The 13,884-nt window shown below is 42.8% G+C and overlaps 1 protein-coding gene across 1 annotated transcript in view; it reads right to left on the reverse strand.

The window, feature by feature from the left end:
- Positions 1-13,884, reverse strand: part of WIPF3 (WAS/WASL interacting protein family member 3) — an 81,466-nt gene that overhangs the window by 54,743 nt on the left and 12,839 nt on the right. Inside the window, 1 exon segment of the mRNA XM_046020898.1 lies at positions 8,775-8,924. Coding sequence (XP_045876854.1) covers positions 8,775-8,867 — 93 coding nt within the window. The 5' untranslated portion in view covers positions 8,868-8,924.

A 13,884-nucleotide genomic window follows, 5' to 3' on the forward strand; every position in this document is an offset into this window, starting at 1 on the left:
TTTCCAGGATATATTCTTGGGAGAAAAAAAGCAAAGTGCCAGAGTGTTCTTAAATATGCTTCCTTCTTGGTAAGAAAGAGGATATCAAATAACTGTCATCTGCTTGTCGCTAAGGGGAAACACACAGGAAGGATAAACCTGCAGCAGAGAAATTGCGGAGAGGGAGGTGTGTGGGCAGAGAGTAGATCGGATGTGTGTGGGCCAGGGTGACATGTCTCTGAATGTACCTTTTGTATAGTTCTGACTTTTAGAACCATGTTAATGTTTCATATAATAAATAATCATTTATGTAATCATGCGTGATTCTAGGATAAAGTTTGTAAAAGAAAAAATATATCCCGTGTTGTATGATACCAGAGAGCTCTTAAAAATGCAACAATAGTATTTTTAAGTAAGATTAACTATAATTTCTTTACATCAGTGTCCAAATTCTCCTGGTCAGTAGAGCTTTGTTTTATTTTATTATTTTTTTTAAAGATTTATTTATTTTATTTTAGAAAGAGGGAGAGAGAATGTGCTCGTGCAGGTGAGCAAGGGGAGGGCAAAGGGAAAGGGAGAGAAGCAGACTCCCTGCTGAGCATGGAGCCCAAATGCAGGGCTTCATCCCAGGACCCTGAGATCATGACTTGAGCAGAAATCAAGAGTTGGACACTTAACCAGCTGAGCCACCCAGGTACCCCATCAACAGTTTGAAATGAAAGTCGGGGCCAGGTAGAGATAGAGACCAAGCCATAACATTTGAATCACAGCCTCCTCCAGCTGCTACAAGGCCCAAAGAACTTCTTAACATCTTTCTTTGCTGTAGGTAGGGGCCCAGAGCCAGCCAGGTGATCTAGAATTCTTGCATGAACATCACTGTTAAATCTTCTAGGGAAACGTGTGCCTTCTTCCCAGTAGCCTTTTAGTCTGTGACTGCCCAGCTGCTTGTAAAGTGACAAGCCAAACAGCAGCTGAGAAAATAAAGCCTCCTCTACACGTTTACGATGTCTATTCCGGGCTGCCATTCCACCAGAGTGGGTTCTAAAGGACACTCCCACATCTCCACTGACTCCTCGCCCACAGCTCTTATCCTGAGATTCCAGGTATTTCCCGCTATACCGATGGACTCTGGCCACTCGACTCATTGGGAGGCACAGAAGATGAGGTAAGTCCAACCATTCACCTCCTTGGAATTATGCTACAGAAGCACATACTGGCATGGTGGGGCCTGGAACCCAGGAAAACCCAGAAATGGTCAACTCTGCCCTCTGTTTTTGGATGACTTTCAGACCACTGGCCTAACCCCCCAGTTGAAATAACTCAGGTCTCCGACCTTGATCTTCACTTCTGGGGTCTGACTTCCTGCCCCACACTGACCACAGGGGCCTTAGCCTTCAAGCTACCAGTCCCAGATCTGATTACTTGCCCAGCTGTTCTCTGATCCCTGAAATAACAGTAGCTACCACTGACAAGCAGGCACACCGTAAGCAACAGCTTCTATCAATATCCGATTCGATCCTTACAATAACCCCATGATTTGTGCATTCAACGCAAATTTGCTAAATGCCCACTCCGTGCCAGCAACGGCTCAGGGGTTGAGGAGGCACTGCAAGCAAAACAGACAAAAATGGAGTTTCCACTCTCAAGGCAATGTGCCCGAGGAAGTGGTGATCATTTTTCCCACAAGCAGAGAGAAACGTGAGCCCAGAGTTATCAAGGAATTTGCTTGACATCATATAATAAATTTTAATAAGTAGCACAGCAGGGATTCAGTTTCCAATCTGTATCATTCTAAAGCCCACATGTTTTTGTTTTTGTTTTTTTGGTTTTTTTTTTGTTGTTGTTTGTTTGTTTGTTTTAACACACCGCTGTATCATCCAATGATCCCTACTAACCTGACAGCTTGGCTCAATGAGTGCGGAACAGAGGATGAACAACACAAACATGTTTTTACAGCTTCTGTTTTAAATACTGTCTGTGGTACAGGTGCCATCCTGCTTTCACCAGCTGGAAAATACATTCACACGCCTCTGCTGTGAACAGACTTTATTAAAATGCAAATCTATTGCTATCCTGTATGAAACAGGTACACCGTGTTGCCTTCCTAGAGTTTATGCGCGTTTATGTAAAGAAAAGGGGCAAGGTCTATTCTATTTGAAAACAATAACAAATTGGAATGGGTAAGGTTGTGCCAAAGGCCCCTTTAGGACTTTCTGAATAATACCTGGGTGTTCACTTTTGCTATCTTCTGATAGAACTGCATTTGTTTTATAAAGTACTCTTACTAACATTTGAATGCGCTGATGCTGTTCTGACACAATATAGAACATGTCCTGGTTTTCAAGGCTTAAACAGGTGTAAGATGTAAAGTAATGGCTGATTAGCTCCCAGTGAATTTACTTTATGAATAATATCTGTGCTAAATTCACTAGTTGGGGAAGTAACGCTAGGTACTAAGCACCTACTATGCGCCTAGTACCGACCTAGGCACAGACTTCCTGTATTAAAGTCACTCACTCACCGCTCACTTGCCCCATGGTCCTTTTGGTCATCGACTTGTCTGTTCCCGGGAGATCTCAAAGCATTAGCAAGACACAGCCGGTGCCTGATGTTCAGAGAAGCAAGCTTAGATGAGAATGAAAGGCGACTAATTCAGAGTACCTGAGGGCTCTTGAAAGATGAGCCTTTGAGGATCCGAAATGCAGGAAATATATAATGAAGGAGCAACTCAAGGTGCAAATTCTGGGCTGGGAATAACCCATTTTACTCTCGGTGCTATCAACCACTGAGCAGTGATCAATGACAAGCCCAGGCTTCTCTGCATTCTGGTCTGAAACTCTTCAGAGGCAGAAACTGGGTAAGTCTGCACCAGTCCATAAAGGTCCATAAATTTGCACGATGCCTTGGTCAAGGTCAAGGGCACGGTCTGCGGTCACTGAGCTCAGAGACATTTACAGTCCCCATGGTGTGCCCAGTGTTGCTGGCAGCAGAGACCCCCGAGCAGTTAGACCATGGGTGAGCATGTACAGAACGCAATTTTGTTTTGTATAGTTGCGATCATATTACTTCTCTGTAGCCTCTTTTTTCAAGCCATGCTACCTGCCTTTTCATTACATGTTCTAGGAAACTTGACTTTTACTGGCTGCCAGCACCCTGCTGGAGAGATGTGCTTGCAGGTCCCGTGAGCACCCCTGCCCTCTTGAGGCTTTCTCTACCGAGTCAGGGCTGGATGCCTAATCACCAGCAATCACCTGACACTGGTAGTTTTTGCTTTTTATGGCAAAGAGCAGTTTTCAGGGAAAGGGTCCACGGCCCCAAACCACAGCGGTGCTCCGAAGTGCCGCAGTGTAATATGAAAAGAACCCTGGTGCAGGGACAATGGTCCCCTTGCAATTTTCTAGGAATTGTTAGTGACACTGTAATTTTCAAAGATTTCAAAGGCAAAGAACCAGCAGACTGGGGTGTACAATAAATCCCTGGTTAGTGACTGCTAAAGAGTATGGCTGAGGCTTTTGAGGATCGCCCTTTGGCCTCAAACCCCATGGTACCTTCCCTTCCTTATCCCTCGGTTCAGGTGCTGCATAAGTACCTTACGCTCCTGGGCTCCTATGAAATTTGATAAAAGCCTTTAACAAGAGCTTGCAGGCTCTCTAACCAAGTCCCAGGCATTATTAGAGCATAATCGCTGCCTCCAGCCCACCTCTACAAGCCTTTTCCTTTTTGTTCCCACCACCCCTCCCACCGCACTGCTGGGAAAAAAGAAACACATTTCAATACCATCCAGAACGGCCCTTTGCAAGGATGACTGGCAGGTCCTGCCACACCTCTCTCGCTTACAGACCCAGTGAATCTGTTGCAAAGATTGGCTCTCTTTTTCACTGAAGCAGGGTTACAGCTTGTGGGTGCACATGGGCAAGAGAGAGGAAATCAAGTTTTTAAAATTACTGGAAGACAATGGTGCAGTTTTGAAAACCGTTAAGTGATGACCAAATGTCCATTTAATTCTCTCCTAACAGCTTGGCCTAATGCAAAAGACTTCTCCTTCTCCTGGTGGTCACTGTCAATTCTGGGTAAGTGTTCCCAATCCCTTATTAAGCAACACTAATCAAAGCAACAGAGTGTCAGGAGAATCTGAGTGACAGCGTTTACGATTTTTTAAGCCTCTCATTATTCCAAATGTACCAGTGAACATGCAAATGACCTTTTCCAAAATATAGGGTAATATGCAATTCCACTAAGCCCCCTTCCACTTAATGCCCCTCAACTCTGCATTTTTTAAACCGCAACAAACACAAAACTCTGAAAAAGGATCTCATGGGACTTCAGATACCACTCTACCTTCCAAATTTTCTTTCTTAGCCTCACATATTTTCCTATACCATGTGAGCTCCTGCATCCTAGAGATGGTGGGAACACCGCCCAATATAAGCCACAGCTGATAGTTCCTGATGCTGGAGAGCCTACCTCTACGATAAACTATGCAATCCTTAGACTACAAGGAGAAAAATTATCTCACGGAGTTTCCTGAATGCAAACAAAGATTCTGCAAGTGGTAAGGATGGAACAAGAGTGAGGGGCCACAGTATGCTTCTCATTGTAACTTTCCCTCACTTGGCATTTTATTAAACACAACCCCTCAGAACAGGCAGGCAGAATTATGTGCCACTGTGGTATTTTCCTATTTAGAGTTTTGTTTTTTGTGGTAAATAAATGATTGTCAAGCCAGTTTCTCTTTTGTTTTTAAATAATAAGATATGACTTCTCTTTGGGGGCACTGTTTCCTCCTTAGGCTTTTCAAGCTTGAAGAGCAACATTACAAAATAATGCTGCAAAAATTTATAAACCTACTTCTTCAATAAACACCCATGTTGTGGACATGACCCTACCATTAGGCTTTGCCTGGGCAACCCAACTCCAGTGAGTTTATCTGTTGGTCAGAGACATATGTATTTCCTTCTTCTTGGGTAGATAGTTTTATGGGATTATGGCGAAAACAAAAATCATAGGCCCTCAAGGAGTTTATTCTCTCATCTTGGACACTACTAAAGGGTCCAGGTAGATATGAAAACAAAAGTTCAGTAAAAGTCTGCTGCATTTCAAAAAATCAGATCCATTATATTTTCTTTAGATTTTTAAAAACGTACATCCTGTAACCAAAGCAACAATAATAATTCATTATAAGTGGATCAATGCACCAGGTGGGCAGTTTTGATGTTGATAGTGGATTTTGGAGGGCTAAGACAAAGCCGTAGCACTCAAAAGACAGGAGAATAAGGGGCAAGAAAAGGGGAACAAGGTGGCAAAGTCTGGCTGGCTTTTTTTTTTTAAGAGCGGGAGAGAGAGAGATGTGGGGGAGGGGCAGAGGGAGAGAAGGAATCCCAAGCAGACTCCACGCCCATCACAGAGCCTGACATGGGGCTTGATCTCACGACCCTGAGATCATGACCTGAGTCAGAATTAAGAGTTGTATGCTTAACTGAGCCATCCAGGCACCCCACGTCTGGCCTTTAATTAAAGTCTACTTCAAGATTTTAGTAAGCCCCATCTGCCCTTCTCCCCAGTTCCACACTCATGTTCTTGGAAAGAGAAAACTTGCACATCAGACAAGTGATGAGGATGGAAGGGACAGGAAGGGGAAAGGTGCGAGGTGGGAGGAAGAAACCAAGAAACTTTCAGGCCTGGTCTGGTCCCCAGATCTGCCAGAGCTAAGCTGAAGCCTGACAGGATGCTTTTTATTACAAGGGATCACACATAACACACACAGTGCCTCCTCCTTGCAAAGGTTCCATACGGTACCACCTGCCACACTGCTCCATGAGCACAGATGTGTGAAGTCCTGAATAGTGGTTAGGAAGTTTAGCTCCATTCCTTAACCCTTTTATACAAATACTCAGTCATTCTTGCATGTGTTCACTCATTCATTCAGTCCGTGCAGCACCTGTGTGTGAGTGAGGTGGGCACACAGCACTGAAAGACCACAAAACACATACTCTGGTCCCAGTCAGATAAAAACAAAACTCAAAACTAGTAACTTCTACAAAGGAGGGGTTTAAAAGTATGTTAGAAATGCCAGTAGGGTTTGAGGAAAGGTTGCTTCAAGGCAGTGACATCCGAGCTGAGATGCCCAGAAAGAGTTTTCCAGACAAAAGGAAGAGTGATGCTGAGATCCCGAAAAGAGGATTCACAACTAGAGGAGCACCAGAGGTCTGAGAGGTGGCATGGCAACACTTAAGAGAGGGATGGAAAGTCCCGCAAAGGGATGCAGGGGAGGGACAAGGTCTGAGGTAGCCGTATCAACATCTCTGGGTGCTGGGGACCAGAGGAAGGCGGAATGAAGCCAGCTGGCTTGGGGGACAGACTGGCAAACTTTTTCTGTAAAGGGCCAGGGATTAAATATTTTAGGCACAGAGGACCAAGAGGCAAAATCATCGATGTGCTATAAGTACAACAAAACAAAACAAAAAGACACCACGTGTCCACAAACTTTTATCGATGAAGTCCAAAATATAATAATAATAATAATAATAATAATAATTGATTATAATTCTAAAAACACAGGCTGACTAGTGAGAAAATGAAATTATCTTGGGAGGGGTTAACCAGTTATTTAATTGGTGTTCCACCACCGTAGATTAAAGCAGCCACAGACAAGATAAACGAAAGAGCGCGACTGTGGTCTAATAAAAGCTGACTTACGAGCCGATATTCGAATTTCACATAATTTTCACGTGCCATTAAGTATTTTTCTTTGGACTTTTCTCAACCATTTGAAAAAGTAAAAACCATTCTCAGCTTGCAGGCTGTACAAACTATGGAGCATGTGTCCGCCTCTTGTTTGCCAACCTCTATTGTAGAAGATCCCACATGTGGACATGTCTCCCTAATTGTTCACAGTACATTCGTTTTGGGCAGGTGATTTTTACAGGGCGATGCTATGTATTTCTTGTTGCGTAACAGCAAAATGGGGAAGGGGAGGTAAAAAACTGACCAAGTGTAGAATTATGTTTGTTTACTATGAACTTCAGTATCTTTAAAGGAAAAGAACTGCCTGATGAAATTTAAAATTTTATTATCAGCACTCAAAATTCTCTTCTGATCTTTGCTACATATGTATATTACATAGTTGATCTCATTATGCACAAAATGTGCATTGTTTTTTAATCCATCATTCCATATCTGCTTTCCATAATCAGCACAGTTATAAATATAATTTTTAATTAACTCTATGACATAATGCAATTTTTAATTAACAGCATGACTTCATAAACTTCATTTAGTTCTCATCAACCATATAAGATCTAATTTTTCACGAGAATAAGCAGCATTGCTGTGAACATCCTTGTATAAATTCGTTTTGCTTTCTTTAGTGTTAAATTCTGAAGTCAGTCTCAAAAATAAAACTACTGGGAAACCAGAGGAAAAAGCACGATACACTTAGATTTTCAATGTTCTCTGTTAGAGAACATTCCAGAAAGACTCATTCCACATGTACCGAATCCCAGGTATTTGAGTGTCACCAGCACTGTTTAAAAGGGCTTATTTCCCTAAATCTCCAACAACATGGGTTTTGATAAGTTTATTTATTCTGGCTACATTTACAGTGTTGTGGTATCTGAAGTTATTATAAATGGCACTGCCTTGGTGCTGACAAGTCTCTGCAAGGGCCACATGACAGTCCCATGTATATTTCCTTAACTTGCAAACTTCATCTCCTTTATCCCTTGAGGGATCAGATTTAGCAATGGAACTCCAATACTGACTGCTATTCTTTCTACACTGGCTGGAGAACTTTTAGAAATAATTCACATTATGTGTTTTCTTTCCACTCTCTTCAAGGGCAAGAGCCAAGTTTCAGGCAGGTCTGTGTCCCTAGCACATCAGATACGGTCAGCGTGCAAAGCTAACACCATGGAGGGGGAGGCATGCAAGCATGCCCTCACCCTTTCCAGGGGAGGAAGGCAGGCGAGGCTCTCTCTATTCCTGGCTTCTGCTGACTTGGTTCATATTATCCCGAGGCAGCGCTGCCTCTGCATGTCACTTCAACACGGCATCTGTGTCTTTCATTTTCCACCAGAAACAGGAGCTGTGGTCAGTGCTAGACCTGGCTCTCTGCCGTGGCCAGTGGAGGTCAGGCTGAGGGGGAAGGAGAGTTCTAGGTTTCCATCAGAAGAAAGGTTCATTGTCAGCATTAAGCACACATATTCTTCTAAGATAAGAGGGGGATGACTGCACCCCTAGGGAAGATCTGGCAAAATCTAGAGACGTTTTTGATGGGCAAAATTGGGGGGCGCTACTGGCATCTAGAAGGGTAGAGGCCAGGGGCCTTCCTATACATCTTACAATGCACAGAACAGCACTCCACCACAAAAATGATCCGGCCCTAAATATCAGTGGGGTCCAGGTTGAGAAATCTCTGCTCTAAAGCGAAGTAGCTGCCCTCTGTGCCTCTCCTAAACCCAAACTTAAACGTTAGAAGAGTATCCAGTAATACAAACTGAATGGACTGACTTCAGTCTTGTGTAGACGGGGAAATTTCATCTGAGATGTATGTTTCACTGCGGCATTTCATAGGACACTTGGCCCGTGTCCACCGAGAACTAGGCTTTCCAAGCCCAAGCAATGTGACCTCCATCCACAGCGCACATGGGAAGCGGACCCCCTGGCACCCCTCACTGACTGTGCACCTCCCCACGGCCTCTCCCCTGAGGTTCTCAACATTTAAAACCTTCTGCTCAAAGGTATTCAAAGCAGCTTATTCTCAGCAGTAAACCAGGCTGAACGAAAACAGGGCTTACCGGGGGCGCTGGCGGTGGGGGAGGGGGAGGAGCCCCCAGGGGCGGGGGAGGTGGAGGCAGAGGAGGAGGCGGTGGCGGAGGTGGTACGGGCATAGGTCACAGCGTTGGTGGCTCTTGCTTCTGAACGGTCCCAGGAGAGTGGTTTCTGCCCTGAAAGGGAGCAAAGAGTTTTAAATTTGGATGTCTTTATTCCTGTACCGGTAATCCGCATCAGGCAGACACGTACATTTCATGGATAGCTTCCTTCTTTCACTTGTCCATTCAGTCGTTCTTGCTCTCATTCATTCTTTCAGTAACTACTGAAGGCCCCCCTGGGAGGCAGGCATTGCCTCAAGTGCTAGGAACAAAAGCAGCAGCTAGATTTGGGTGCCTGGGTGGCTCAGTCGGTTAAGGGTCTGTTTCCTACTCAGGTCATGATCCTGGGGTGCTGGGAGATCTGCTTCTCCCTCTCCCTCTGCCCCTCCCCTCTGCCCATGCTCTAGCTTGCTCTGTCTCTTTCAAATAAATAAATAAAATCTTTTTAAAAAAGTATCTAGATTTTAGAACTAAGTGATAAAGCTGATAAAATTTAGCTATTTATATCACAATATAAATAGAATATAAGAAGTATGTCAATGGGGACACTTCATTCCATCATGATTTTTCCAAATAACTGCATTCTATCTCCTTAGGGTTAAACGTTCAGTTTTATCATTTCCGAGGTAATTTAAAAATATTCTGTGCATACTTCCATTTTCCTAAGCAGAGCAAATGGAATGAAATCTAACCTTTCTGAATGTCACAGGCTCAACGTTACTCACGACGCCAGCCTTGAACAACGCTTGCAAAGTGCATTAATCATTTTCTTGCTTCCTTCTCTTCAGTTTCAGCTCTCACTTTTCTTGCCGTGGCTGTGTTTTTGTTTCTGTACAATTTGGCATTTGCTACATAGAGGGCTTTGGGGTATTTAATTCTGCAACTGTGGTTATGTTTCAAACAGTTAATATTACAGGACTTGTGATCTCCAAATAAATGTGGTCTTTCTCTGTGGAGCGTGTGTGTGTGTGTGTGTCTTAGAATCCATATCAAGACACAGTGAAAAAGCTTAAAATGTGTACTAAAGAAAAACTCCACAGTTTACAAGAATGAGGAAAACCTATATAAAAATCTCACAATTTAAGTGGAAACAGAAATAAACATCAGACTTAGGCAGGGGTGGTTTTGTGTTCCTTCTGTCTCTGTAATTAGTGGAAGGCCAGACCAAGGGCTGTGCCCATTTCTTTAGCTTTAAACTCCTGAGGCATTTGTATTATTCGATGGTAATATTCTTATCTCTTAGAGGTAAAAAGCAATTATGTAACCTGGTACTTTGTTCTTAACCTAGTCCCCTGGATTTTTCTTACTTCAAACATGCTCTCTTTACCTTTGTGGATAGTGGCTGCCATGTGACCGGCTAATCACATTAATTTACTCTAAGGTCAGTAGTTTAATCCAATTTTATAGGTAAGAAAAATTACATTCAGAGATATTAAGTACTTTCCCCCAAATCCCACACAGTTACTAATGGGTGGACCTGGGATTGGAACTTAGGCTTCTCAGCTCTAAAGTCCAGCCTCTTCTCAACTTGATTTTTTGTGTGTGGTAAAATGTGCATAGTAGAAAATTTATTATTTTCATAATTTTAAACTGTACAATTCAGTGGCATCAAGCACATTCACAATGTTGTGCAATCATCCCCACTATCATCTCCAGAATTTTTCATCATCCCAAACAGTACCCATTAAATAATAACTTCCCATTCCTCCTTCCCCTAGTCCCTGGTAACTTCTAATCTACTTTATATTCCTGTGAATTTGCTTATCTTCATGAGATCAAGCCCTGCATAGGGCTCCCCACTCAGCAGGGAGTCTGCTTGAGATTCTTGCTCTCCCTCTTCCTCTGCTCCTCCCCCGCTCATGTGCTTACACTCCCTCTCGCACATAAGTAACTCCTTTAGAAAAATGTTAAAATGGTCTAAGATATACATGTAAGTTCAACTTTCATGTAGAAAGAGTCCATGATAGTTTTCATTAGAGTTCCAAAGAAGTTCATGAGCTGATCACTGGATCACAATTTTCTTATAAAGTAGTCCCCTCAAAGTTATTAGCACCTATTAATTTTTGTGTCATTGTTTCTTTCCTTGATAGTAAAACAGGCCCACAAAGACTAAAAAAAATAATGCTCATCAGAGTCCAGAGACTAAAACTATACCAAAATTGAGCAGGGGTGGTAGTAGGTACTACCAGGTAGTGCCAATGTTATTTTATTATATGATAAAATAAATTGTGTATATTAGACAATAACATAGAGTCAGACAAAGTTCGCATTTTACTGGCTGAATTCTAAAGCAAGTTGGATGTGAGTCCATAGTTTAGTTGGAAAAAACATGAATGATCAGTTATTTGTATTTTAACAATTTCTTTCATAAAAGGCACTGGGTATATCTGTTTGTGATCCTTAATTTAGTGGCAAAATAATTTTAGTCAGAACTTTACAATAGGGATTAAAGGGTTGCCTAAAGTATCACAGAACAAGAGAAAACACAGAAGTCTCATTATATGAGGATTACATCTTTTAAGCGAGAGAGAGGAGAGGAGACAGCTGCTTCCCTTGGTGAAGAACTGGAAAGGGATTAGGAAAGTAACTTTAGAGACTTAAATGTCACTTACCTAAGGGTTTTGCCGTTGATCTAAGGAAAAATGACTACAGGAAGTAATTAAGGAGAACTGTGGCAGAACGATTCCTGTAACCCCTCAGCATACAGCTGGATTATACCTCCCAGTGTCCTGCGTGATTAGATGTGACTTTGGGACTGAGCTCTGGCCAACAGAATGAAGGTAGGCGTGATGTCTTCCACGTGTAGGTTGGCCCATAAAGACCTTCTGCCCACAGCTTTCCTCTCTTCCTCCATCCACTGGCTGGAAGGAAAGGTCCGATGTGTGGGCTCAGCCACTGAGATGTAAAGAATCTGGGTTCCTGACTCACCTCTTTAAGGCCATCTGCCACACACACGACTGGACTTTACAAAAAGGAAAAATAAACTTCTACCGTGTTAAGTCAGGGAGAATTTGAAGTTAATTCATTACAGCCACTAATTTTGAAGCTGCCCAATATAGGAGCTCAACAGCATATAGCCAATTCTCATTGTTTGTGGTAGTTATATTCTATAAAGTTGCCATAGACCCTGAGTTAGCAAATACTGAACCACTGCTCTCCACAGAAACACAGGGTCAGAGTCCTCTGGACATCTAGTCATAAGACTTCTGACTCACTAATATAAAATCTTGTTTTATGTGTGTTCCCGCTTAAAGACACCTTATTTAATATATATTGTTGGTACATTAACTTGAACTCATGCCAACAGCATTATACCTCATGCCTGGATGAAGGTTCTCTAACACCCTTTTTCTCTCACGTCACAGCCTTTTTGTGCTCAACGTTGGATAGAATGTCAGCGTTACATTTGGGAGGGGCTGTTTTAAACAACGAACTCACCAACAGTCCGCACAAAAATATGAAAACCATGGCACTAAACAGAATGTGTAAAGAACACAGGTTCACAGTGTGAGAGCTGGAACAAGACTGCAGAGTCCTGCCTCGTTCCACTGCAGCTGGGAATGCGCGTGTGCACGGGGCGACTCCAGTTTCTCCCTGCTCTGTGCCTTTCCTTCAGCAACCGTGACAGTGCCCGTGAATACTGACTTTGGGGTTGCAAACAGAGTTCAGTGAGTAGGTGATTAGCAAACTATGAAATCTATAAATAATGAGGACTGACTCTAGAACTTTTTGAACCCCCTAGATGGGCTCAGCACTGCATTAGGTACTTAAAATATGTGTTTTGTTTAATGCCCTCAATGACTCTATGGTAGACAGTGGCATTTCCTATGAAGGAGAACCTCATTTTGTCTCAGAGACTTTACCTCGTTTCTACCAAATTTCAGAAAGAGTACCAGAGATGAGTTAAAGCTCCGCCCTCTCTGCTCCAAAACCTCATTTCTTTGTTTTAATAACTTGGTATCATTCAGGTCATAATACTTCTCTGCTTCCAGCTGACAAAACTTTTTAAGTATTTCTGAGACCCTCATGTGAAAGGGACCTCATACAGGTAAGTATAATTCTTCCACTTGCTCCTCCTGAACCGAGGCATCCTTGCTGCCCATTTAATTTTATCTTGAGGAATCTGAGAGGAATTAGGTGCCACTGGGCTTCTGTGTCGCTGAACTCACCAGAATGATTTTTCAAACTCTAGGATTAAAGGATATTTTTACATGTGGGACTTGATGGCTGTGAAGGCTTTTTCTTGTCAGGTAAAATAACTAAGCAATTACCTAAAAAAGTATTTGTTAAAATCTGACAGTTAAGAATGCAGAGCTCCAGGAAGTCACAGGCTGTACCCATGAGCTCTTTGAAGCTTTGTGCTCACTTAAAACTGTTATTTTGCTCTGTAATGTATTAAAAAAAAAAATGCCTAGGATAAAAAAAAAAAAAGCCAGATTCTCAAAGGCTTTTTTATATTTTCTCCTGACTCAGGAAGTAACTCTGAAAAACAGCGTTAGATACAGGCTGGATATCCAAGCAGCCTTAGGAAGTGCGGAGGACAGCAGAACTAATGCCACGTCCACGTGCACAGCGGATGGGGCTGATCTTTGCATTAGACAGACCCGCGTCCTACTTGTGCCTCTGCTTTTCCCAGCTGCATGGCCTTGGTCAAGTCACTTAGCCACAGGGGGTCTCGTTTTCTTTATCTGGAAACGATCTATAATGCTTAACTCTTTTTTTTTTTTTAAAGATTTTATTTATTTATTTGACAGACAGAGATCACAAGTAGGCAGAGAGGCAGGCAGAGAGAGGAGGAAGCAGGCTCCCCAGCTGAGCAGAGAATCGGACGTGGGGCTCGATCCCAGGACCCTGGGATCATGACCTGAGCTGAAGGCAGAGGCTTTAACCCACTGAGCTATCCAGGTGCCCCTATAATGCTTAACTCTTAGTGTGTCATCAGGACCGAAACAAAGACTACACATGAAGAGTGTTATTACAGAGGTGGTGACGCACAGCAGACACGTTCACTGGAAGCTATATTTATCCTCTTCAC

This window comes from Meles meles, chromosome 10 (genome assembly GCF_922984935.1).
Source record: "Meles meles chromosome 10, mMelMel3.1 paternal haplotype, whole genome shotgun sequence".
Lineage (NCBI taxonomy): Eukaryota > Metazoa > Chordata > Mammalia > Carnivora > Mustelidae > Meles > Meles meles.